Source organism: Echinops telfairi, unplaced genomic scaffold, assembly GCF_000313985.2.
Source record: "Echinops telfairi isolate 266 unplaced genomic scaffold, ASM31398v2 ScPeMD7_2;HRSCAF=8, whole genome shotgun sequence".
In the NCBI taxonomy this organism is placed as follows: Eukaryota; Metazoa; Chordata; class Mammalia; order Afrosoricida; family Tenrecidae; genus Echinops; species Echinops telfairi.
Window position 1 is genome coordinate 26348547 of NW_022103898.1, and position 25366 is coordinate 26373912.

Below are 25366 nucleotides of genomic sequence, written 5' to 3' on the forward strand. Positions count from 1 at the left end.
GTTAGATCAGACAAAAACCCCTCAGACAAACCAAATAAAAGAGCTTTAAGCACTTCGTAGAATAAAACAATTCACATACTGCCACTAGAATTCCTATAGTTTCTTGTTTTATCAACTTTATATATTACTTATTGTACTTTTTATTCTACATGATAATATAACTTACTTATATTACTATCTCTCCCTATTTGCCTTTTACACATCCGTGTAGTTACAGTCGCTAATCTTACTCTATTAGGTTATCTTGGTTTAGGGAGGGGAGTTTCTGGTTTGGAAACAACAGTCAATGCTCTTGACAGCCAAGTGGAAGGTTGGAGGTTTGAGGCCACCTGCACGTGTCAACCAAGAAAGACCTGGTAATATGTTCCTTCAAAACAAAACACAACAAAACAGCAGATATTGAAAACCCTGGGCAGCACAGTCCCACTCTGACACACATGTGTCCCTGTGAGTCAGAACTGATTCAATAGCAACTGAATTCGGCATTTGAGAGACTTTAAATAAGTTACTTCAATTTAAATTTCTTCTGTCCTAAAATATAAACACCTTACCCTTACAAATTAACAAGATGTGATATAAAAAGAATATTTTGGTGTTAAATAATCTGGATTTGCATTCCACTCATCTATGAACTTCAGCCTTTAGATGGTGTGCTCAAACTGCCTCGTGTTCCTCATTTGTAAAACAAACAGTATGAGCTATTTGGGGAGCTGTAATTAAAAACAAAAGTGCAGAACGTAGGTAAGTGATTTGGGCCACTGTGTTAGGTCAGGCAAGCCACTAAAATCTGTAGCTCACATGTTGCTTCTCTGCAAAAGGAGTGCCCATTCCAGGTTTAGGGCCAGGATGAAAGGAAGGCATTTCAGTAAAAAAATCAAAACAGAAAAAACCCTATCATCTAGACCTGCAATAGTTTTTCCATGTTGAGACAGAAATAAAATTTGACAGAGCAAATCTTATGTTCTCCGCATAAAAGGTGGAAGAAATCTCTGAAGCAGCTTAAGGGGACAAATGCTACTTTCTGTGATTTTCATAATAGATCTGAGCTTCTGCATATATGCGATTGGTAGTAAAAAGTGGCTGTGTTTGTCCTAAGAGGTATATTTAATTAAAATCCTCCAATGTAGCATTCACAGAAGAGGCAGCCTTGGTATTTCAACACCTGTGCTAAGCAGCTGAAATTCATCCTCACATGTAGTATTGCCGGGATTAAGCAGCTGCAAAGAATCCATTGTACTGGGAGTGTTGCTTTGAATTTCCCATGAGTGAAGTTAGCATTCCTATGGCAGCATGAAGACGGAGGCAGGGGCATCCTGTCTTCCTTGCACACCACCCTTGTTCAGTCAGTATCCATGATAAATCGTTGAAGGAAAAGGAAGATATTTTAAAAAAGAAATTCAAGTTCTTCTAGAGAACTTGGAATTGGAAACACATGGAAAATTCCACTGGTTCTGACACGATTTTCCTTTTCTATTCCTCAACTTCACTGCAGTGATAACCAAAATCTATTTAGTGTGTCATTCACTAAAAAGGTTTCAGGAAATAGAATGCTTTATAAATATTTTCTAAAATGACACACAAATCATACAGTTATTAGTGCTGAATAATGATAAATATCATGATGGTGTAGTTGGGTTTTTTTAACAGAAGAGAGTATAGCTCATATTAACAGGAAGAAACAGATTCTTTCTCTCATACTAGCCAACAGAGAGCTAACAGATATTCCCTCAAATGATTAACAATATATAGTTCTCAGGTTGGTAGTTCTATCCCACCCACAGCTGTGGGAAAGCAATGTGGCTTGCTGCTTCCATCAGGATCACAGCTTGGAACCCCTGGGGGGCAGTCCTGCGCTGCATTATAAGGTTGCTGCGGAGTTGTAAGTGACTTGAGGGCAACAGGGTGGTGTTTCCTTTTCAGTCCTTAAGACACAATTCTGTATAAATTGGAGAACCCCATTTGGCTATCAGCAGGTGGATGCTCCTCCGTCCAAAAGGAAATAATAACCCCACTCCTGCAGCTGTAATGGCTGACCTTCAGCAAAATTGCTTCCCCTTTTCCCAGGATTGGCAAGAGTGTGACCTCCTCAATCATAATGCATCCTTGCATTAAAAGTTCCAAAAGCTGCAGAACTCTAAATGGGAAGGAGGATTTGTGGAAAGTGGAGGCAGGGTGTCTCCCAGCTCCTGGGGTCTGAGCAGACAAACTCTTGCAGAGGAGACGAAGAAACTCAGCATCAGGAGGGGTTATAGAAGAGAAACTTTGCATTTCTCAGCTTCGCTAAAATGCTATTTACCCCCTGAACTTGCATGATAAGTGTGGACGTGAAGGAAGGCTTGAGACAAATATAGGAAGGAGTACAGTGTTTATAAGCTTCATGCGGGCCAGGTCCCTCCCATCTTACATATCAGCCTCTTAGGGCTAAGCCAGGGAATTTAGACCAGTGGAAGCTCACTATTAACTGATTGTCTACCATGGCTAAAGGGGACATTGGGGCTAGAATGGGAGAATTCTTGTACTTCATGCAAGAAACCCAGGTTCATTTCCCAGGCAATGTGTTCTATGAACAGCCCCCCACCTCCCTGGTCTGCCAATGGTGCTAAGCATGTTGCTATGATTCGTTACAGGTCTCAGTGGAACTTCTAGACTAAGACAGACAAGGAAAGAGTCTGGTGTCTACTCCCCAAAATCAGCTACTGAGAAACCCATGGGTCACAGGGTCTGATCTACAAACACTTGTGGGGACAGCTCAGGTCCAAGTAGCACTGGATTCCGTTGTGGATGGGGCCATCATCAGGTGGGGGTGACTCGGTAGCATCAGGACTAAGCAATTAGCCTTTTAAATTCCAAAGCCACTAGTGACACTTACGGGACCTTGACATACCCAGTTACTTAAATGTCTCTGAAGGTTTCCTCCTACTTGGACTCAGGCTCAGTGCTCCGTGAAGTGGAAATCAAGAAATCCAAAGACATTTTCATCGGCCTCTTTATCGTGCAAACGAGCACAAGGGTCGTTTTGAGAACTGAAACGAGCTTGACCCAAGTCCGTGGTGTTTTCGGTCACCTTACATGCGTGTGAAAGCTGGACAAGGAATAAGGAAGGCTGGCGAGGAACCAAAGCGTTTGAATTATGGTGTTTGTGAAGAATCCGGCAAAGTGCCATGGATTTCCGAAGAAGCAGACAAATCCATCGCGGAGGAAGGACAGCCAGGATTTCTTTAGAAAGGACGATGGGGAGACATCGTCTCATTTACTTTGGATGTGTTATCGGGAGAGACCAGTTCCTTGAAAAGGACATTGTGCTTGGTGAAGTCGAAGGGCAATGACAAAGAAGATGACCTTCAAAGGGCTGAAACAATTATCTCAAATATAGCAACGGCTGTGAGGCTGACTCAGGACCGGGCAGCGTTTGTTCTACGGTACAGAGGGTTGCTAAGAATCACAGCTGACTCATGTCACCTAACAAGTAACACTATCGTTTTGTCATATGTAAAATGTCAAAAATACCACGATCGCATCAAGCATCTATTCAGGTGGAAAGACATTTTCTCCTCTACTACAGCCAGCTCAAATCATGTTTTGGATTAGGGAGTCATAAGCAATTCATTGCTAAATGAACAAATTAGATTTCCTGCAAGGCGATCAAGACTGAATCCTGGTCCCGTTTGTTCTTCTCTTACTACATTCCTGAACGTTGGTTGGTCTGTTCTGTGTTTCTGGGTTTCAGTGTCCGCACAGGAAAGGCTTGGAATCAGACTCACACTTAATGCTGTGGAGTGAGTGCCAACTCAGAGCCAGCCTATGGGACTGGTAGACCTGCCCCCGTGAGTTTTGAGATGGTAATTCTTTAAGGCAGTAGAAAGTCGTGTCTTTCTTCCACCGATTGGAGGGTAGATTTGAATTGCTGACCTTGTGGTTAGGAGTCCAGCATGTGACCAGGCTCCTACACAGATCTAGAAACCAAAAATCTCCTCACACCTTTACAATAGTATATGCATGTATCATTGTATTCTTTGCAGGAAATGCATATTAAGAAATAAAAACTAACAGTCTTCCTATTCCTATCATCTAGAGACAGAGTCCTACTTCTTATGTATAAAATTATTCATAATAGCCTCAGGCACAGGGAGAAGATAATTTTAAATTCACAAAATACAATATTCTTTCAAGAAACTTAATTACTTGGTTTTCGTTGTGGCTACCCCTGGTTTTGTAATAGCTGTTTGTCATTCATTTCACGAGCTTTAATGATTGGGAAAGGACTTGCTAGAAGATTCTCTGCAAATGCACCTTATTGGTCAAAATACGTGTAGCTCCCTTAGAAGAGAGGGAAAAATACAACTATCTAAGGGAAGAATTTGGTATGTATTTTTAGAAAACACAATTTTGTTACTCAGCAAGTAATAGCAAGGAGAACAGACAGCAACGCCCACATTTGCAAAGGCCCCAAATAGATTGTTCTTCTAAGCAACTCCCCCCTATTTACTAAACTCACATCACACATCTAAAAAAAACCACTTAAAGAGGAAGAGATTCAAATGAGGGATAATTAGTGTTATTTCTAAACCACAGTGCTAACCACTCTGAAAGACACAGGATTCACCTTCAATGCAAAGAGAAAGAAAACCAAAGGACACGGTGGTTGTTTTCAAGGGCCGCCAAGTGGGTTTCAACTCATAGCGACTTTATGTATACCAGAATGAAATACTGCCTGGTCCTGTACCACGCTCCCATCACTGCCTTGCATAAAACCATCCATCTCCTTGGGGTCTGCCTCTTTTTCTCTGGCCTCCACGTTACTAAGCATGATGTCCTTCTCCAGGGACTGACCCCTTCTGATAATGTGCCCAAAGTACGTGGGATACAGTACCCAGTACTTTTCTTCCACATGATTTCAAAGCCATCCTGAAGACCTTGTCTTTCAGCCATGTCAGATATCCACTTCACAAATAGGAAAACCAAGAGGTAATTCCAATCATGCTTCAGGGAAGCCACATTCCTTAGGCTCAGCAAACAAGCTTCAGTTACTCTCCATAAAATCTTCATTTTTCAAATAAGGCCATCCGAAAGCACCAACATGCCACTGTTAAACTAATTTTCATCTTTAAGAGAAAAACAAATTGGCGCCATGAAGAAAATATCCATAAGAAATTAAAGACAGAGGAACTGGCTAGGACTCATTCCTTTTGTATCTTTGGGCAAGTGATTTCATTTTCTAAGCCTTGGTCACAAAGAGGTCATTCTACCTCATGGCTCTACTGTAAGATAGAAGGAGGTGAAGATACATTTGTCTAAACACTTTGGGAACAAAGGAGCATCATCTAAATGATGATGATGACAGCATGATGCTTATTGGGGCCTCCCAGTGACACCATGGCTATGTGCTCAGCTACTAACCAAAGGGCTGGCAGTTTCAACTCACCCAGCACTCAAAGATTCTAAGAAACAATTATAAAACTGTCCATGGATTTGTTGTTCAGTGTTGTGTAGTCAGTTCCAACTCATAGCAACTCGATGTACAACTGAACTAAGCATTGCCTGGTCCTGCACCCACCCCCCTCGCCCCCAAAGTTGTTCCAGCTGCTCTGCACAGTGATGCCCAACACAAGTTGGAGGCCATTATGGCAATACATCTCCTTGCAGGTCTTACTCATTTCTGCCGCCCTTCTATTTGATCATAACGTCCTTTTCCAGGGACAGGTCTCTCCCGATAACATGTCCACAGCACTCCAGATGAAGGCTCGCTGTCCTCCCACAGAACCTTCTGACTGTACTTCGGAGACAGATTTGCTTGTTCTTTTGCCAGTCCATGGTTCTTTCAGCATCCTTCACAGCGCCACGATTCAAAGGCGTTTATTCTTTAGGTTCCTTAGTCAGTCAGTGTCCAACATTCACACGCAGACCAGGCAATTGAAAAATACCACAGCTGGGGTCAGATGCCCCTTAGTCCTCACGGTGACATCTCTGCTCTGCAGTACTCTAAAGAGGTCTGTTGCAGCAGATTTACCCAATGCAAAATCGTGTCTTTTAATTTCTTAACTCCAAAGGGGGAACCAATCACAAGGACCTACCTACAATCCCCTCCCAGGGGGATGGACAACAGAGAAGTGGGTGAAGGGAGACAGCGGTCAGTGTAAGACATAAAAATAATAATAATAATAAATTATCAAGTGTTCATGAAGGAGGGAGAGTGGGGAGGGAGGGGAATATGAGGAGCTGATATCAAGGACTCGAGTAGAAAGAAAATGCTTTTAAAATGATGATGACAACCTATGTATAAATGTGCTTGACAATGAATGTGATAAGAGCTGTACGAGTCCCCAGTAAAACGATAAAAAATAATAATTTCTTAACTACTGCTTCCAAGAACGTTAACCCAAGCAAAATGGAAATCTTCAACAACTCCAGTATTTTCTCTGCTTATCATAAACTTATCTATCTGTCAAGTTGGAAGGCTTTTGATTTTCTTCCAGCACGCAAAGTTGTGTCATCTGCATATTGCAGATTGTTAGTAAAGCCTTCCTCCAATCTTCTACTGCAACTTCCTTCATACAATCCAGCCCCTCCGATGATTTGCTCAGCAAACAGACTGAATAAGTATGGTGAAAGACTACAACCCTGACACACACCTTTCCTGATTTTCAACCATGCAATTGTCCCTCATTCTGGTCTGTATACAGGCTCATCATGAGCACAATTAGGTGTCCCGGAATGCCCATTCTTCTCAAGGTTATCCAGTTTGTTATGATCCTCACACTTGAATATCTTGGCATAGTCAACAAAGCACAAGTAAACATTTTTTCTTGTATGCTCTGCGTTTAGCCAAGATTCATCTGACATGGGCAATGATATCCCTTATTCCACGTCCTCTTCTGAATCCAGACTGAATTTCTGGCAGCTTCCTGTTGATACACTGCTATAACTTGTTGAATGATCTTCAGAAAAACTGCACTTGTATGTGATATTAATATGATTCAATGACTTCTGAATTCTTTGGGGTCATCTTTATTTGAAGTAGGTATATATACGGATCCTTTTCCAGTTGGCCAGGAAGCTGTCTTCCAAATTTCTTGGCCATGGTCAGTGCTTCCCCTGTCTTATCAGCTTGTGGAGATAGTTCCATTGGAAATCTGTTCCTTCCTGGAACCCTGTTTTTCACTACTGTCTTTAGAGCAGCTTGACTTCCTCCTTCAGTGCCATTGGTTCTCGACCCTATGTCACTTATTGCATTGACTGACTGCCGGCTAGGTCTTTTGGGTACACTGATTGTGTGCGCCTTCCATCTTCTGTTGATGCTTCCTGCACGGTTCAATATTTTGCCCATAGAATCTTGAAATTGAAACTGAAGGTTTGACATTTTTCTTCAGTTCTTTCAGTATAAGATATGCTAAGCATATTCTTCCCTTTGTTTTTCTAAGTCCAGGTCTTTGCAAATTTCGTTACAACACATTCCTCTGTCTTTTGGAGCTGCCCTTTGAAATTTTCTGTTCAGTTCTACATCGCCTCTTTGCCAAAACCTGAGTTGTATCTTATATCTCTCTGTGGAACGGACACTTTCCCTTTTAGAAACTCCTCGCAATAGTCCCTTTCTTTCCCCCATCGCCTCTGGGATGGCTGCTCGAGGGATGAAACGGGCTCTGAAGGCCCTTGCTGAGTTCAACCTATTCCCTAATTTGGAAGAAGGCCTTGACACGAGGGTTCAAAAGTAACCTTTGAACCACAGAGAAACATGAGTGCATGTCACAAAATCTTAACCAGAAAAAAAATTAAAAAAACAAACTCACTGCCACGCAGTCATTGCTGACTCATAGCGACCCCCTGTGGGTTTCCGAGACTGTAACTGTTTACAATAGTAGAAAGTCCAATCTTTCTCCCATGGAGCTGCTAGTGGTTTCAAACCACCAACCATGCAAATCACAACCCCAACGCACAACCACTACGCCACAGGGACTCCTAGTCATCAGAAAAAGGGAGGATAAAAGAACAACGTCAGTTGCAATGTAGCACAAAAAGGAAGCTACTGAGTGGAAATGATGTACGCAGAAAGAAATAATAAGCTGTTTAACACGAGACCATCCACTTTCAATAAAACTCAGCAGGTCTTCAGCCTGGTCTTCTTCCTGTTATAAAGTTTTGAATTTTTAAAAATGTTCCAGGATTTGTTATGATTACTTGAGAAAAATATTGGTACCAAATGTTATGAAGATGATAGGTAACAGCACATTGAATGAGGGGATCAGACCTCCTGAGTTCTGATATTGTCTCCACCACCTACTAGCTGTCGTGTCCTTGTGCATGTTACCTTCACTGGGTCTTCGTTTCTCTGTGCACAAAATAAGAATAATAACATGAGGATATTACGGAAATTAAATGAGAACCCAGTTCTCAGGGTTGAGTGTTTAATAAGTTGCAGCTATAATTTTATAATTGCCAAGCTGTGCATGTATGTCTATGTATACAGACAGCACTATGGTCATTCCAGCTCATACGACAAAGCCCAAATCCCAAAGTTTCTCTCCTGTGAAAATGGTGTGCCTATCCTAGCATCTTCGTTCCCTATCTGTAGGGGGAAAGCACGCTCAGAAGAGAGGAAAGGCCACTTAGGTTTTAGGTAAGAGATCAAAGGAATTGCATTAGGAATGACTTGGGAAAGTAATAAAGCCTGTCAGCACATCATCATTTTACAGACTTTAGGAGAACCAAGTACATATTCAGAGAGCAATGGTACTCCTCTGTGACTATAGGATGCGTCGGACAGATAAAGGAAAAGTAATGAAAGCAATAGTTTTTATCTCCAAAGGCTTTTGGTTCTAAAGTATATGGCATGGTCATTAGTTAAGGAAATCTGAGCCATTCCCACTCCACGTTAGGTTTCATACTCAATAAAATTGCAATCGGTGCTTCAGTTTACCCTGCCTTTGGTCCCTCAATTGTGGTGGCAAGGCTCGTGCCATTCAGCACAGTCAGTGTGGGCCTCTGAAAGGGACGAGAGAAGAATATCCATTACTGATGACTTGCTAACGAGTACATCCCAGGTGAACTGGGTGCACACGAGAAGCGTCTGCAACAATCAGAAGGAAAGAGAAAACCAAGTAAATGCACAGGGAATGGCTCCTTCATCTAAACAGCTTAACGGAAGCCACCTTGCTGGCATTACGACCCAAGTTACCTGGGAAACTGCCCTAAAGGGCAGTAATAGAGCAAGAAATGATTCAGGGACAAATGTACCTTCCGGCTTCTGAATTTTCAGGCTTAGGATGATGGCAAAAACAAGAATGATCACTGAGGTCTTACTATGTGTCAAAGACCATACTGATCATTTTACATGAATTATTTCCCATAATTCAGATCACAAATCTGTGCAGAGTTGCCAGATATAACAAATAAAAATGCAGGATGCTCAATTACACTTGAATTTCAGATTAGCAATAAATAATTTCCTAGTATAACTGTGCCTCATGCAGTATCGGGGGCATGTTTTTACCAGAAAAATATCTGTGGCTATCTGCCATTTAAATTGAACTGGGAATTCTTTCTTTAAACAGGTATTCCTAACACCATGAGACAGGCATTGCTATCTCCATTTTATAAAGGAAACAGCGATTCAGAGAGATTAAGTCATGCACAGGTATCAGGTGATGGACTGGTATCAGGTGGCATGCATGGATTTTAACAAAGCTGACAATCATAAATAAATCTAAGTAGGTGTATATGTTCTTCTTTACAGCTGGAGGACTCTCCCTGCCCCACTTCTTCCTCTTAATATTCTAGTTGATCTTCAAAATCTAATGTGTAGGGCAACTGTATCTTAAAGACATCTTAAAATTTTCCCAATCAGAATGCTTCCCTAGCTTTATTTAGGCTTCTGGCCCAGTTCTTAGGACGATCTTACCTCTATGGTAACATGTTACAGGTCCCCAAAGTGGACGTTATTCTAGATCTCTTTCCCTTTCCTGATGCCATGTCTATTTCCTGCTGGGGACGGCTGCTCAGCCACAGTGGGCAGCCCTCGTCGAGGACAAAGCAAAGGGCCCTGCTGCCCTCCAACCGAACAAGCTGCAGTAGGAGGTCTTATTGCCCTTTATTCAACCAAAGGAAAGGGACACGGTCACTTGACCGGTCTTCCAGATCTCTGAAACACGAGCCAAAGGATGCAAAAAAATAAGAATAATGTTTAATATCCGATAATTCCAGATACTCTAGTAGATATTTTATTGGCTTCTCTCCCTTTACCAAGGCTAGTTTTCCATCCACATCCTTAAAGCTTAAATCCATTTTTGGTTTTGGTTGCTTACAACCACAGAATCTTGACTGATTACCTCTCTTGGGCACAGCTGTGAGCTCTGTATCATCCATGGTTAGTGAAGCTCTGCACTTTTATTTTTTTTTACATTTTCTTAATCATTCTATTGGGGGCTCGTACAACTCTTATCACAATCCATCCATCCATCCATTGTGTCAAGTACACTTGTACATATGTTGTCATCAACCTGCACTTTTTTTTAAATACCCAAAATGGTGTCTTCCAAATAAATATTTTTTCAGTGCATAATACCACGCAAATATGTGTCAAGCAAAAGGGGAGTAAACAGAAATTGTGCAGAGCTCACAGCACAGAACACCAAGGCTCCGGCTCTTCACTTTTGTACTTAGCAACAAGTATGAGTGGGCTTTTAGTGAGCAGATTGGGAACTGGAATTATTAACTTTGTAAAAGTAGATGTATGGCTTAATAGGCCTCTATATGACTAAAATGTCCATGCTGCTTCTAAGATCTATGACTCATTACAAATAAGAAACTTGGTTTGAGAGCTATTCTATAATCTCCCAACAGAGACCTATGATGCATTAATGGAAGTATGCTAAAAATAAAAGAAGATGGAATAGAAATCACATGCTAACTGGCTCGCATAGCATGAGCTTTAAATATATATTTTAAAACAGTTCCTAATTATAATTTTTAATGTCCATTTTTAATTGTAATTCTATACTAACAATGCTGTCTTTGCTTATATTTTCAACTGATAGTGCATGTAGGAATCAGGAACTTAGGATAAATTTTGGATATATAGATGTAGTGATGTATTTTTAAGGTAAAGGCAGTGTCTTGCCTTGAAAAATCTGAAATTATCCCTTGGTGGTATTACATCACTAGGAAAAATTTTATAACCACCTTTAATATTTACTGTGCTGCTATCAGTACAAGATGTCAAAGAAAAAAAGAACAGACTGACACTATACTGATCAGACATGAACAGAATGTTGTTTAATTCCAGACAGTGAATTTTCAAGAGGTAATAATAAAATAAGACTTTCTAAGAGAAGAGCGACTAGGATAACAAAGAATCTGAAAGCGATATAATTCGAGGAAGTATAGAAGAAACTAATAAATGTTTCCGTTGACAAGTAGCTCAGGATGAGCTTTTGAACAACGGAAGGATCATCTGATGAAAGAAGAATTCCATTTACGCTGTATAATTCCATAATAAACACCCATGTTCCAAAATGGGAAGTATAGATTTTGACAAACAGCAAGTACTATTTTGGAAGAACCCACTCTGTACAATATGGGGTCAGGAGCGCTGGGGGATCAAAAGATGAAATAAATGCCTGCCCTGCTTTCAAGGAGAACTCTGTTATTTTCACTGTTTTCAGGAGTAGTCGAGGCAGTGACAGCTCATAGTGAATCTGCACACCAGAGAATAAAACCCTGTCTTGTCACATGAGAGCTTCCCAATCTTTGCTATATTTCAGTACACTGGTGTAGTCACTGTGGCAGTCCATCTTTGTGAGGCCCTTCCCCCTTTCCTTGCCCCTCTGCTTTACCAAGCACAAGGTCCTTCTCCAGGGACTGATCTCTCCAAACATCGTTTCTAAAGTACACGAGACAACATCTCGCCATTCTTGCCTCTGGCGAGCCTCCTGGCTATCCTTCTTGCAAGACAGATCTGTTTGTTCCTTTAACAGTCCATGGTAGTTTCAATATTCCTTGCTAGCACCATAATTCAAATGCATCGATGCATCATCACTCAAATGCATCGACGCTTCTATGGTCTGTCTTCCTTATTCAATATCCAACTTTCACATTCAGTGATTGAAAATACCATGGCTCTAGTCAGGCACACCTTCACAACTATCTTTGCTGTTGAATACTTTAAAGAGGTCATTTGTAGCAGCTTTGTCCAATATGTTATTTTATTTCTTGACTGTGGCTTCCATAGGTGCTTATTTTAGATCCATGTGAAATGAAATGGCATAAACCCCTTAACATAGATGGACTTTGATAAAGCTTCCAGATTCCATAGAAGTATAGAAAAGTGGAATATTAAATGTGTCCTGTGTGATCGAGAAAGGCTTTTAGGAAATGAAATTAAGCTAGATTTTCAGACATTTATCAAATTAAAGGCAGGTAGAGCAATTAGAAAGGTCCTGTAATAGTCCAAGAAGCAACCAATGAAAGTTCAGTTCAGTCCTAACCTAAAAATATTTACTGGGGGGTAGGGTACAAAAATAAATAATTCAGATATCTTGTCCTTCAGCACCTTACAATGGAGAAATCAACAATTAATCTCAAAATGTTGAAAGGTAATGTCACAGAATCAGGGGATACCATGAAGAAGGGTTAAACTCACTGCCATCAAATTGATTCAGAGTCTTAATGACTTATATAAGGTTTCTAAGACTGTAAGTCTTTATGGGAGCACATAGCCTCATCTTTCTCCCTTGGAATGGCTAGTAGGTTTTGAACTACCAGCCTTGTGGTTAGTATCCTAATGCCGAATGCACGGAGCCACCAGAGAGCTTCTTTGAAGAAGGGTTAGGAAGTATTAAACAGACTGAATTCAAGTTTGTGTGAATAGATGCGATGATCATTTTGATGAGCCAGCTTAGTTAGGTTACAATACCCAGTTACCTAATAGAACATTCATCAGGGTATTTCTGTAAAAATATTTTACAGCCATCATTAAAGTTCATTATCACCTCGTTTTAAGTAAAGATGATTACTCTGGTTGGTCCTAAATCAGACAGTTGAAAGGTCTTAAAAGCACTACTGAGGCTTTCCTGGGGAAGAACAGAGTCTACTGTGGACGCCAGTTTGGGCTGTTGCCTGAGTTTTGGCCTTCCCTTCCGGAGGGTGGTCATGGATCTCTGACTTGCATCTAGCCATTCCCCATATCCATGTAAGCCAAGTCATTGTAGTACATTTCTCAGTGTAGATCGCCTATGGACTTCATTTCTGTGTTAGAACCCTGACTGATATACTGGAATATAAAGTTTATGTCAGAATGGGAAAAGAAATGGAGGAGAAACAGCAGAGAACAGATCATGCAGTGCATCTGTTTTTCACATGCTAAGAGGTTTGGATTTTACCTTGGAGTCAAAAAAGGAAGCAAAGGAAATGGCCTAATCAAGGGTAGACATGGACCATTTTAGACTAGAGGTCTAGAGGATTCGAGGCGAGGGAGAGAATACAGGGGACTATGCTAACAGAAATGCTAGAATTAGGAAAGCTAGACGTGAGAGAGGTAATAAGGGAGACAGGAAAGAAGACCAACAGGGAAGCCAGGGAAGCACATGTTGGGAAGACATGAGTTGTCCACCACCGCCTGGGAGCAACAGAAGAGTGTGGCAGACGCCCTTCACAGTATAACAGGAGGTCACCGAGGACACCGAGGACAGCAGCAATAGAGCAGAAGAGCTGGAAAGCAGAAGGCACTGGGCTGAAGAGTGGCTAGAAAGTAATGAAACAGAGCAACCAAGGGTGGGGTATTCCTTCAGAGTTGGGCTCAGAAGAGATACAGTGGCAGGAGTGAGGGTACAGTGTCTCATGGAGAAAAAGGATGGGGCAATCTTGAAGTCAGCCCTTAATAGCTTGAGAGGAAAGAGCGGCTGTAAGGAATTAGGAAAGAGAAAGGAGAACAAAAGGATGCACCCGGCTGGACAATGTCCGGCGAGGAGAAGTGGGTCAAGCCAGAGGACACCTAGGAAGGCGTGGTTAAAGAGAGTGACCCCACCTCATCTTCTGAACTCTGGAGGGAAGAGGAAAGGTGGGCCATCTTTGGAAACGGAGGGAAAGGGACATGCAGTAATCCATGCCCTCGGGCCCTAGGTTTGCCAGGGAAGTGAGGAAACAAGGTTATTAACGGAGGGAGAAGATGGTGGCGTGTGGCTAAAGATGGAGACCAGGAGTCTTTGGAGGTTGGTGGTCACATGCTAGATCATTGCGGAGAGGAACTCTGATTGAGTGAGAGCTACACTAAATGATTTGTGAATTCTCTTGCAATCTGATGATCCTATAGCAAGAAAGAAGCAGTGATCTACTTCTGAAATTTAGCCAATGAAAACCTTATGGATTGCAGAACATTTTCCTGTTTGTTAGCTCTGGACTCGTCATCAGATGGAATCAACTGCTAGAGGGGGTTGTCATGCTTGGTGAAGTGGAGGGCCAGTGATGGCCTGGGAAACTTCCATGACTCACATAAAGGCCTGGGAGACCATCCAGACTCACATAAAAACCACAAAGATAGGATTGCGCATGCTGGTGAGGATGCGGAGGACAGCAGACTGGCCAGTGTTTTCTTCTCCTGTGCCAAGGTCCTCGTGGGCTGGAGTTAATATAATGGCAAGGAACGACACAAGAGTCAGGCAGGGATGGTGATGCCTGTTCGCTGATATTTCCCCAGCATCTGAAACAATGCCTGGCAATTCGCAGGTGCTCAGTAAGTATTTGTAGTATGAATGGATATTTCACTGAAAGTCTTACCCAAACAAGTAGAACTACCTTTTGAACTGGAATGACCTGCTTTTGTATAAAATGAACTTGCTTCAAAGACCATAGCTGCTTCCCCCAAATCTTAAAATGTAGTAATAATGGTGCCAGTCTTCTCTCCCCGCTTTGAGAGGTTGTAGCCAAATCCACCTAGATAACTCAGGCATCCAAGTGGGTATTTTTTAGCTGGAATGTCCCCTGGGACATCTTAGAACAAATAATCAGGCCAGATCTCTGTTTCGTTTCATGAAACAATAAGCTTGTCTGAAATAAACAGTTGACAGGATTTTTCACATATAACATGTCCACATAAAAGCATACACACATAAAACACACACAATGCACACAGAAAATGAATGCTTGAGGGGCCGCATAGCTTGCAAATACCTGTATGACACGCGTGATATTTGCACAAAAACATGGTATTCGTTCTGCCTTTCCTATGGAATTTGCCTTCCCCTTCTGTGATACATCAAGTTCTCTCTTCTCTTGCTGGATTGGAGGCGTGTACTGAGGTGAAAGGGACTAGTGGGGAGGGAGAGGCCCTTAGCACAAAGCAAGGCCCCTGCTGCACTTGTCTCTGCATTACCTGCACGGAAGACTTTGGTTTTCCCCTGAGTGATTCCAGAAGAGCTTGCTTCCATTTTTATCGACCTTCTGCCTGGTGGGAGTGAGGAATGCCTGACCACGGGCAGGCGGCGGGATCCTGGGCGACTTGCCACACTTCGCCGTTGATGGATTTGCAAGCGCTTTTCAGCCCCATGAATAGATAAACTTAAACCTAGAATGAGAAACAACACCATTAGGTTGCAGAAATCAGTTCAGCATGGTTAACACACCCACTGATGGAGCTCTGGCATCAAATCCAGAGAACATGCACCACTATCATTTTCAAATTCTAAGACCAAGATCCAAACTGTTGCCATTTTTTTATTCTGACTCACAGGGACCCCATAGGGCAGAGGAGAACTGCCTTAAGGTTTCCGGGGCTTGATGTAAATTTTTACAGAAGCAGACGGCCACAATTTCTTCCAGAGGAGTAGCTGGTGGGTTTCAACTGCTGACTTTACAGTTGGTAGCTTCCTGCTTTAACCACTTTACTGCCAGGGTTCCTTAATTCCCAGAGAACCTAAATGACAGAGTAGAACCGTGCCAAGGTTCCCAAGGCTATACTGTGTATAAAAGCAGGCTGCCTCATCGTTCTCCCTTAGAGCTGCCGGTGGGTCTAAATCAGCAGCCTTCTGGTTTGCAGCTGAGCACTTCAACTGCTGCACCACCAAAGCTCTGATCAGGGATTCTAGTACCACTCAATTATGATACTAGTCAATTTTCACCTGACCTTATTTATTGAGTTTTTCTATTAGAAAGTGGGCATGTTTATTTAACGTAAGACTTGTATAAAAGGGAATTCAAATATTAAAATTCTTATATCTAATATCTTGTAAAACTGTTTTCATAAGTGGCATACTGTCTTCAGGAATTATGAGGATCAGGAACTGTTGCCAAAGTATTTGGAATTTACAAAACCAATCAAGGAATTTTCTCCATGGGATTCATGTATAGGCCACAGCTGAAAACTGAACTCAGGTCTATACTGCTGATAATTTAAACGTGATTTTATTCCAGAAATTTTCAAACCTATCCAAGGTGGGAAAATAGTATAAAGAACCCTATGTACCCATTACTTGGCTTAAAAATAACCCAATCCTTTTCTGATGGGGTTTCACCTGTCCTTCTCCCTGTTGTTTGTAGCTTGATTTTTTGAGGGACTGGAGTATTTTAAAGCTAAATCCAGACCTGTAGTCAGCATCATACATAAATACTTCAGTGTGTATTTATATCTGGCAGAACTATGCCAATATCATTACTAACTAAATTGATACTATTTCCTAATGCCTAAATGGCCATCTAAAACCTGGCCATTATAAATTTTCCTGACAGCTTTAAAAATGTCTAATAATTAGTTTGTTTCAGCCAGAATCTAAACATTAATTGAATACTGGATTTGGTGGCTGTTTTATACTTTCTTGTATTTTATAGTGGTTAAGCATTGGACTGCTAATCACAGGGTTGGAAGTTCAAAACTAACAGCTGTTTCATGGGCAAAATATGAGGCTTTCTACTTCCATAAAGGGTTACAGTCTCAGAAACCCACAGGGACAATTCTACCTTGTCCTGTAGCGTCGCACAAGGGTTGGAAAGGACTCGATGGCAGTAAGTTTTTGCACTGTCTTGCAGTCTTCCTTTATCTTTGCTCTCATGCCCTTGACGTGTATGTGTAGAAACTAGGTCATTTGTATTATATAATGCTCCACACGCTGTACTTGATTATTGTGACAAAGCATCATTTAACTTGTTCTTTTGCTCCCAAACGTCCATAAACTGGTATTAAGTCCAAAGACTTAATTTAATGTAGGTTCAACTTTTTAGACATAGTACTTCCTAATTGGTCCTGTGCATTACAGTAGGAAGTCCATAAAGTCTAGCTGGCTCCAAAATTCCACGCAAGGGCCATGTTTTAGTTATTTTATCCTAAAAGGAAACATGAGGGTCCTGGATCAAAGAAAAACCAATTACTTAGTTATAGAACATCTTACAAAAATTCCCCATGCTTAATCCCCCATGGATCAACATGGGAAGGATAGATGTGACGTGTGCATAAAGGGGGTCCATACCACAAGAGAGTAACTTGAAATAATTAAATCTGGTACTGTATATGGGAATTGTTTGCAAAGATGCCCCTTCTCCCTTAGGGAGACACAGGGAGAGAGTCTTATAAACTCATTCCAAGGCCAATACAATTTTTATAATTGGATTATTTCTGAGAGATGATGTCGAAGCCAACACTAACATTCCACCTAATGGAATTTAGGCTGACAAATGCCTTTGTGCATCCGCATACACAACGAGAGGGAAAGACACAACTCACGGCCGCGGAGTCAGTGCTGACTCATCGTGACCCTTTAGGACAGGGCAGAACTGACCCTGTGATTTTCTGAGGCTGTAACTCCTTATGGGAGTACAAGATATAATACATCTTTCTTCCAAAGAGTGCCTGGTGGTTTTGAACTGCAGACCTAGTGGCTAGCAGCCCAATGCATAATCCACTATGCCACCAGGGCTCCTGGAAAGAGAAAGACTGAGGAAATGTTTAACATGCATTAATTGTCTTATTGTTAGATGAATATTCTTACTATTATTTTGAAAACACTACAAGTAAAACCTAGGATGAGGCAAATAATAATATCTTAATGTCTCTGTAAGAGCTAAGATGTTCAGTGTATGTGATACAAATAAAACAATTAGAAATCATAATTGTAATTCTTAATCAGAAATGTCAGAACGTACTCTCAAAACAAGAATATGTCCTTGTTTTGTCCATGAAAAGGCTAAAACGGTAGGGAAAATAAAAGCAGTTATGGTGTTGTAATGCTTGGGTCCAGATTGAGGTCTCTAAATACCATTTCCCATCAAAATGAATAAGAGGGCCCTTGTAAAAATGCCTGGGTCAGGGCCTAGGCCAGAAGCAGTACAAGATGAGCAGAAAAGTGGGACGCTCTGGAAGACGGGGTGAAGGTTCAGCATCATGAGGAGGCTTCAAAAAGTTTGTGGGAAAATGGAATTAAAAGATCATATAGATTTTTCCACTAATGTTTTGAGCCCCTTCATACAAAATTGATTTTGAAACTGATTTCAAAAGAAACTCAATGATGATCATTAGAATTTACGAAGATGCCAGTTCATTACTCAATAGATTGATAAATAAAGGAACGAGAAGGATGAGTTTCTCCTGCCTTTCCTTTGGGCAAGTTTTTCACTGGAGAACACCCCTAGCTGACAGATGCAGATGGAAAAAGAGAATTACAAAATTATTTTAGAAGTTACAGTGAAATAGAGAATGGTTGTTCCATCAATTGTCCAAGGTGGGCAGTGCTAGGATAGTAGGGATAGAATGTAAACTCACAGAAGCCAAAAATCTAGATCTAGTTCTTAAAGAGAGAGGTAAGAAAATGCATTAATTTTACAGCACCAATCAGGGAGATTAGTAATGTCAATTCAAAAATAATTTTATTCTGGAAATTTTCAAGCATACCAAAAGCAGAAAGACTAGTATAATGAACCCCATATATTCATAACTTGGCTTAAAAAATATGAATATTGTTCTGATTCTGCTTCCTTTACCCTTCTATTTTTGTTGTCACCTTGCCTTTTAGGAAATGGAGTGTTTTAAAAGTATCTCCAGACGTGATGTCAACATCAAACATAAATACTTTAGTATGTAACTCTAACTGACAGAACTATGTCAATGCCATTCCTAACCAAATTGATCTATTTGGTCATCTGATAGAGAAAACTAAACTTCACTAAATCACAGATTTTTTTACTAAGAGGGGAGTCTCTTTAAACTTGAAGGTACACAGTCACGTTGGAAGTTACCCTGGTGTTTAGCTAGTTAATCGGGTGCCTTTTGTGGGTGTGGAAACTGAGACTGCAGATGAGAAGCAATTAGTCTATGTATTTATTATCAATACTAGGAGGCAACTCTAAGAAGTCTATGGAAACACCCAGGAAGAAGAGAAATAAAAGGCGAGGTCAAAGGGGAATTGCAAAATCCTGGGTTAGAGGTATGAAGAGTCACCATCAATGTTTCCAGGGGGAAAAAGCAATGGTCGTGACTTCATAGGGCAGTGGTGAGAAGTAAGAGTTAATCCACAGAGGGCCCTTAGGGAAGTATCTAGTGGCTGGGACAGGTTGACTGTTGCCATCACATTCTATCACATCAGGTGCCTGTCATATGCTCAGTCTCCCTTCTCACTTCTTACCGATGACCACTGAGTTGGTGCCAACAGGTGGCGAATCCAGGTGTCAAAGGAGAGGAATGCTCCACAGGGTTTTCAAGGACTGGTGTTTCAGAAGTAGATCTGCGGTCCTCTTTTTCAAGATACTCCTGGGAAGTCTCACACGGCCAACCTTTTGGCAAGTAGTCAAGTACATGAACGGTTTGTACACCTAGGGGGACAAGTCCTCTTACTCCCTTGTTCTAGTATTTGCACCAATGCCTCTACTCACGTGTTTTAAACTCTCCCTTGGGTGTCCAGGACACTTAAGCTTCTTGCTACCTCTCCCACTCTTCTGAGCTCTCTTCTTTCACTTGTGCCCACAGTCATAGATTTCCTAATGTTTGCTTTGACCGTTTCCTCTACATATAACCTCTGTTTTCCATGTCTTCAACGATCATCTCTGAGGGGCAAATGCTAAGGACTCTCAATAAAGGATGGATAACAAATCACAATTGGTTTTAGTCAGCCAACAAACCCAAACTCACTGCCACCTAGTCTGCTTTGACCCACAGCAACCCTAAAGCACAGCAGAGAATTGCTTTGAAGGGTTTCTGTGCTGTGACTCTTGATGGACGCAAACTGCTTGACTTTTCTTCCATGGTTAGTGAGTTTGACATGTTGACCTTTGGATTAGCAGCCTAACACTTAACCCACTATGCAATCAGGGCTCCTTGCAGTCAATCAAGGAAGCATAAAAATAAAACCAATGTAACAGAGACAGGCATGGGTAGTGTCCATATACTGGGTTAAGTATGGGCTATCTACTCCTGGGCATCTCTCTCTGAGCAGCACCAGTACCAAGATGCCAACTTGGCATCCTGCCAGCCCCCACGCTCCTCACCACCACTGTCTGCACCACATTTCCAGATTAAGCATCTAGAGACACAGCAACACTCCAGGAGGAGGTCGCCAGATGTGTGTGTGACAACTGCAGGGACTAGGAGAGCTTCTCTAAGACAGCTTGAAATGGTACATGCTGTATCCATCTGTAACTATTAAATAGACTGCTCTCTATAAATGTTTCTTCTTGTCCTTTTAGTGGAAGAATCACAGGGTTGAAGAGAGTAGGATTCTGACTCAGTGTGATGCTTCAAGCTCTTATAGAATCATCCCTCCCCACCAGGAAGCCAATGTGACAAAAATGAGAATAAAAATTACACCATTGAAATAATATGGCACAGGTACTTGAATCTCATGTTAGAAAATATCTACTAGTGCAAATCATAGTAATAAGAAAATAAAAGCATGGTAGACATAGGAAAGGATCCATGAATACAACCAAGAAACAATGAATATGATGATGGTGAGGATGTTACATGAAAACTTGGGCGGAACCCCTAATGCCTAAAGCAGCCTACCCTGGTCCTCTGGGAGTTAAAGGTCCTCAGTGGTGTGGATTAAGGGCCTGGCCCCATAAAGATTCCCTTTAAACATCAGTGAGAGAGAAGTCTAAATAAATAGTACATCAGAGAGCAAGCATACTACAGATATTTGAAAATGTTAACATGTTTAGAAGATTCCAAGGTTACATCGTCAGGAATAAATGGTCAGCCAATAAACTACACCATCCAATTTGTTTTTAATTACTTTGGAAAAACAGTTGATCTTGTTTATCTATAAAATGCCTGGCACTGTGCGAGATATTGATCATTATCCCATTAATACCCCACGATAAACTCTAATGCAATAATTAGTAATTGCATTTCACAAATAGAAAACTTGAGGCTTTGGAGGCTAAGTCACTTGTCGAAGGTCACAAAACAAGTGGTTCACTGGAATTTCAGCCTTGCTCTTTCCCACTATCTCGTGTAGTCTGATGAATTAAAATACCATACATAGATGACTTGTTTGGTGGTCCCGAATAACTTAACAGAGATCTAGCAATGCAGCAGTTGGAGAGTATAGTAAGCGTATTGATATTTCTTTGAGCTCAACCCCGCTCTTCCCACGTTTGGCTCATGACCCCGACAAGGCTGAACTGTCTTTGGTTAAGGGCCATCTTTCCGAAGATCTTTCCGCCCCTCCGGCCCACAGCCAACACTCCAGCCACTCATCCTCTCTCTGCCATTGAGTCGTCCTGACTCACAGTGCCCCTGCAGGACACAGTAGAACTGGCTGCCCTGTGCGTTTCCAAGACTGACTCTTTACAGGGGTAAAAAGCCTCCTCTTTCTCCTGAGAAGCAGCTAGTGGTTTTATACTGCTTTTCTCTTAGTTAGCAGCCCAATGTGTAACCGCTATACCCAGAGCTTCCTTCCACTCATGCCATGTGCCCTTAGCCTGCAATACTATCAAACTTAAAAATTTTTCAAATTTATTTTAGTGGGGGCTCTTACAGCTCTTATCACAATCCATACACATATCCATTTTGTCAAACACATCTTTATATACATTGCCATCATCTTTTTCAAAACATTTTCGTTCTACTTGAGCCCTTGGCATCAGCTCCTCTTTTTTCCCCCTCCCTCCCTTATGCCCTCTTGATAATTTAAAAATGATTTTTTCCTCATGTTTTACACTGACTTCTGTCTCTCTTCACCCAGTTTTCTGCTGTACGTCCCCCTGGGATGGGGCCATACATCAATCATTGTGATCAGTTTCCTCTTATTACTCCCCACCTCCCTTACCCTCCTAGTATCGCTGCTCCCCTTACTGGTCCTTAGGGGTTTATCTGTTCTGGATTCTCTATTTCGAGCTCTTATCTGTACCCATATACAAGTTCTGGTCTACTCAGATTGGTAAGATAGAATTGGGGTCATGGTAGTGCAGGCGTTGGGGGGAGGAGAATTAAAGAACTAGTGGAAGATCGTGTGTTTCATCGGTGTTATACTACACCTGGACTGGCTCTTCTCTTCCTTGTGGCCATTCTAACAGGGGGTGTCCAACTGACTACTGATGGGCTTTGGGTCTCCACTCTGCCCCCCCCCCCAACTCTTTCCCATTGATACGTTTTTTTGTTTGTTTTGTTTTGGGTCTTTGATGCCTGATACCCAATCCCGTCAACACCTCATGATCATGCAGCTTCTGGTAGAAGAATGTTTCATTTTCCCATCTATTTCTGAAGGGCAAGGATCATAAGCTGCACTTTCCTGTTTCCGTCCACATCTCTGAACAGAGCACATTCAAAATGGATCATCAAACAATAAACCCACTTCAGTTTCTTCTCCTGCATTTTGCGTTCTACGTGGTGCAGGAACTCCGATCATAAGCAGAGCACATGGTCCAGAAACAGTCAAGAAAATGAAAACGTGCATGCTTTCTTGAGCAACAAATTGCTAGTGTCATTCTCCCTGTTGTAGTATGCCCGAATCATCTTCTCCAGACTCCTCGAGGCCTGCGGCTTGGCTGGCTCCTTCACTTCAGCGCCTGAGAAGATGGAACAGCAGGAGGCTAAGTGTCTAACCTTCCCCCCTTTCCATTTCATTACATTTTAATATCCTTTCCTCTTGAGGTTTCCATCTCCCTTACTTGAGAGAAGACTCAAAATCAGAACTTTGGGAAATGGCATTTTTATGATGAAGAGAGGAAACACGGTGTAATGATTAAAATGTGGATGTTGCCGTCAGTTTCTGAATAATAACAGTAAGGACTTTACAGGGTGTGAGAATCAAATGAGTGAGTGCGTATAAAGTGCTTAGGACAGTGTCTGCCTCTCCTCGGTATAGTAGGTGCTCCATCCAGGTGGCTGTCATCATGACTTTCTGTCCCATCAATGGCTTTTACTTGGTTTGCTTTCTCATTTCTTGGGTTCCAACATTGAGCATCATTGCCTCCTGCTTATCCGTTTTTAAATCGTTGGTTAGGTTTTCACAACATGTAAGTTTCTTGCTGCCTCTCTAAGCTGTTTCCCCTTTCCTTTTCCCCAAAGTTTCTTATTGCTACGCTAACAAATGACCACAACTTTGGGGGTTTAAAGGAAGAAGAATGTATTGTCTTACGGTTCTGGAGGCCGGGTGTTCACAATCAAGATGTTGAAAGGGGCACACTCCCTCAAAAGCTCACATGGAGAGTTGATGTTTTGTCTCTTCCAGCTTCTCTGCCTGCCTGATGTTGTGACTGCATCTTCCCGCCACTGTCTCACAATCCGGTGTGTGTGTCTAATCTCCCTCCACATCCCTCTTGTAAGGACACTTCCCACTTAGAGTTCATCCAGATAATCCCTTCATCTCAAGATCCCTAACTAAATCTTATTAACAGATTCACAGGAGTAGGGCATGTACATCATTTTGGGAGCCATTGAACCTACCAATGTGAGTATTTCCCTTAATTTTGACTTTGACCTTTAACTTCCTTAGGAAAAAACCCCACGGTGTCATCCACTCCTGGTCTCCAACTGTCATCTCTGTGTGGTCAGCCCCCCCAGCACGCCTCCTTTGCCCCTGATGGCAAGCTCCTTCTTAATCTGATTTCTGGCCCAAGGAACTCAACCGCAGAAACACTAGAGTATTTTGACAGTAAATCCTTATGCTTAGATTTCTTTTAAACTCCTTATAGATTTTCCTACGTCTCAAAAATTCTACCTAGAATGTAGGTTTTTTTTCCCCCTTCAGGAAACTAAAATTCATAAAGATGTCCCTTCTCCCTGGTCCTCGTCCAGGATGCATGTGTCTTGGCCGCATTGCGCAGTAGAAGTTCGTCTGTGTAACAGTGATTTTTGCCTTCATCTAAAAGTCATTACTGTGATTCACCAGAGCTGCGTGCCTTGGGAACGTTTGTGGTTCTGTCAGTGTTGTACAACTTGCAGCAACAGCGTCTATATGACACATCACTCTTCTTGTCATCTCTTCGGTAAATTACTTTTCAAATTACTGAACAACTGTATTTTGAATGTCACCACCACCACCACAGGCAATACACAGACTCGCCTATTCCTAATTGAGAAGGGAGCAATCCAGGGGAAGGGTGTATTTCTAGTTTTCTCTTCTATTCAGATATATTATAAGGGGAACACATCAGCACCTAGCCTTCCTGGAAAAAGTAGCTACAATGGAGGTAAAATTCTCTTGGTTGTTTTCAGGCCTGGATTTACTTCCCCAAGTGTCCCAGAACTTTCCTAATATCCTCAATTTTATGGCTCAAAGAGGAGTCCCTGGGTGATACCAGTGGCTACCGTACTTGGCTGCGAACCAAACGGACAGAGGTTTCAGTCCACCCAGCAGTACCTCAAAAGAAAGATCTTCGTGATCTCTGAGGGAAATTTAAAAAGTTTATAAAAAATGGTTGATCCATACCGGCAAGAAGCAGGGAACCAGTAGAGAGGTCTGAGGGGCCAGCCCCAATCCCAACTATGCAGACAGCCACCCCTCCCCCCAGATGTATTTACTCCAGAGGACAACACTGAAGCTGCAGCTCAGGGAGAGGGACATGTCTGATCAGAGCACACTGGAGCAAATGAAGGGGGAGGAAGAGAGAGTGGAGCACATCCTGGTCCACCAAGCCTTGAGTACAGTATCCCTGCTCAGAGCAGCCAATGCAGGCAGAGGACCATATGGCCAGCCCCACTAGGAGACAGGACATCCCACACTGACCCATAGCCCTATTGGGGACAACACTGGAGACACAGTGTGGTAACTGTGCCTGATCAGAACCCATCACACTGAGGCAAAACACTAAGAGCGTGCAACAGAACAGCAAGGGGAACAGAGCAACTAAGTCCTGAGGGAATACCAAAAATAGACTTTGGGGCCAGGGCATGGCACTCCATCAGACTTGACCAGAAAACACTCCTAAAGGTCAACAAACAGACCTTGAACTATTT

General features: G+C 42.0%; 1 protein-coding gene across 5 annotated transcripts in view; it reads right to left on the reverse strand.

Moving 5' to 3' along the window:
* ANO4 (anoctamin 4) overlaps window positions 1–25366 on the reverse strand; it is a 390715-nt gene that overhangs the window by 241071 nt on the left and 124278 nt on the right. For 3 of the 5 annotated variants that reach the window (XM_045292174.1, XM_045292172.1, XM_045292169.1), the window contains exons 1-2: window positions 19593–19671; window positions 15359–15550 (exon numbers count right to left, since the gene is read on the reverse strand). In XM_045292174.1, coding sequence (XP_045148109.1) covers window positions 15359–15413 — 55 coding nt within the window. In that variant the 5' untranslated portion in view covers window positions 15414–15550; window positions 19593–19671. Of the gene's footprint in view, window positions 1–15358; window positions 15551–19592; window positions 19672–25366 lie in introns of those variants that run through there. The other 2 variants (XM_045292178.1, XM_045292181.1) reach the window with 1 other exon arrangement.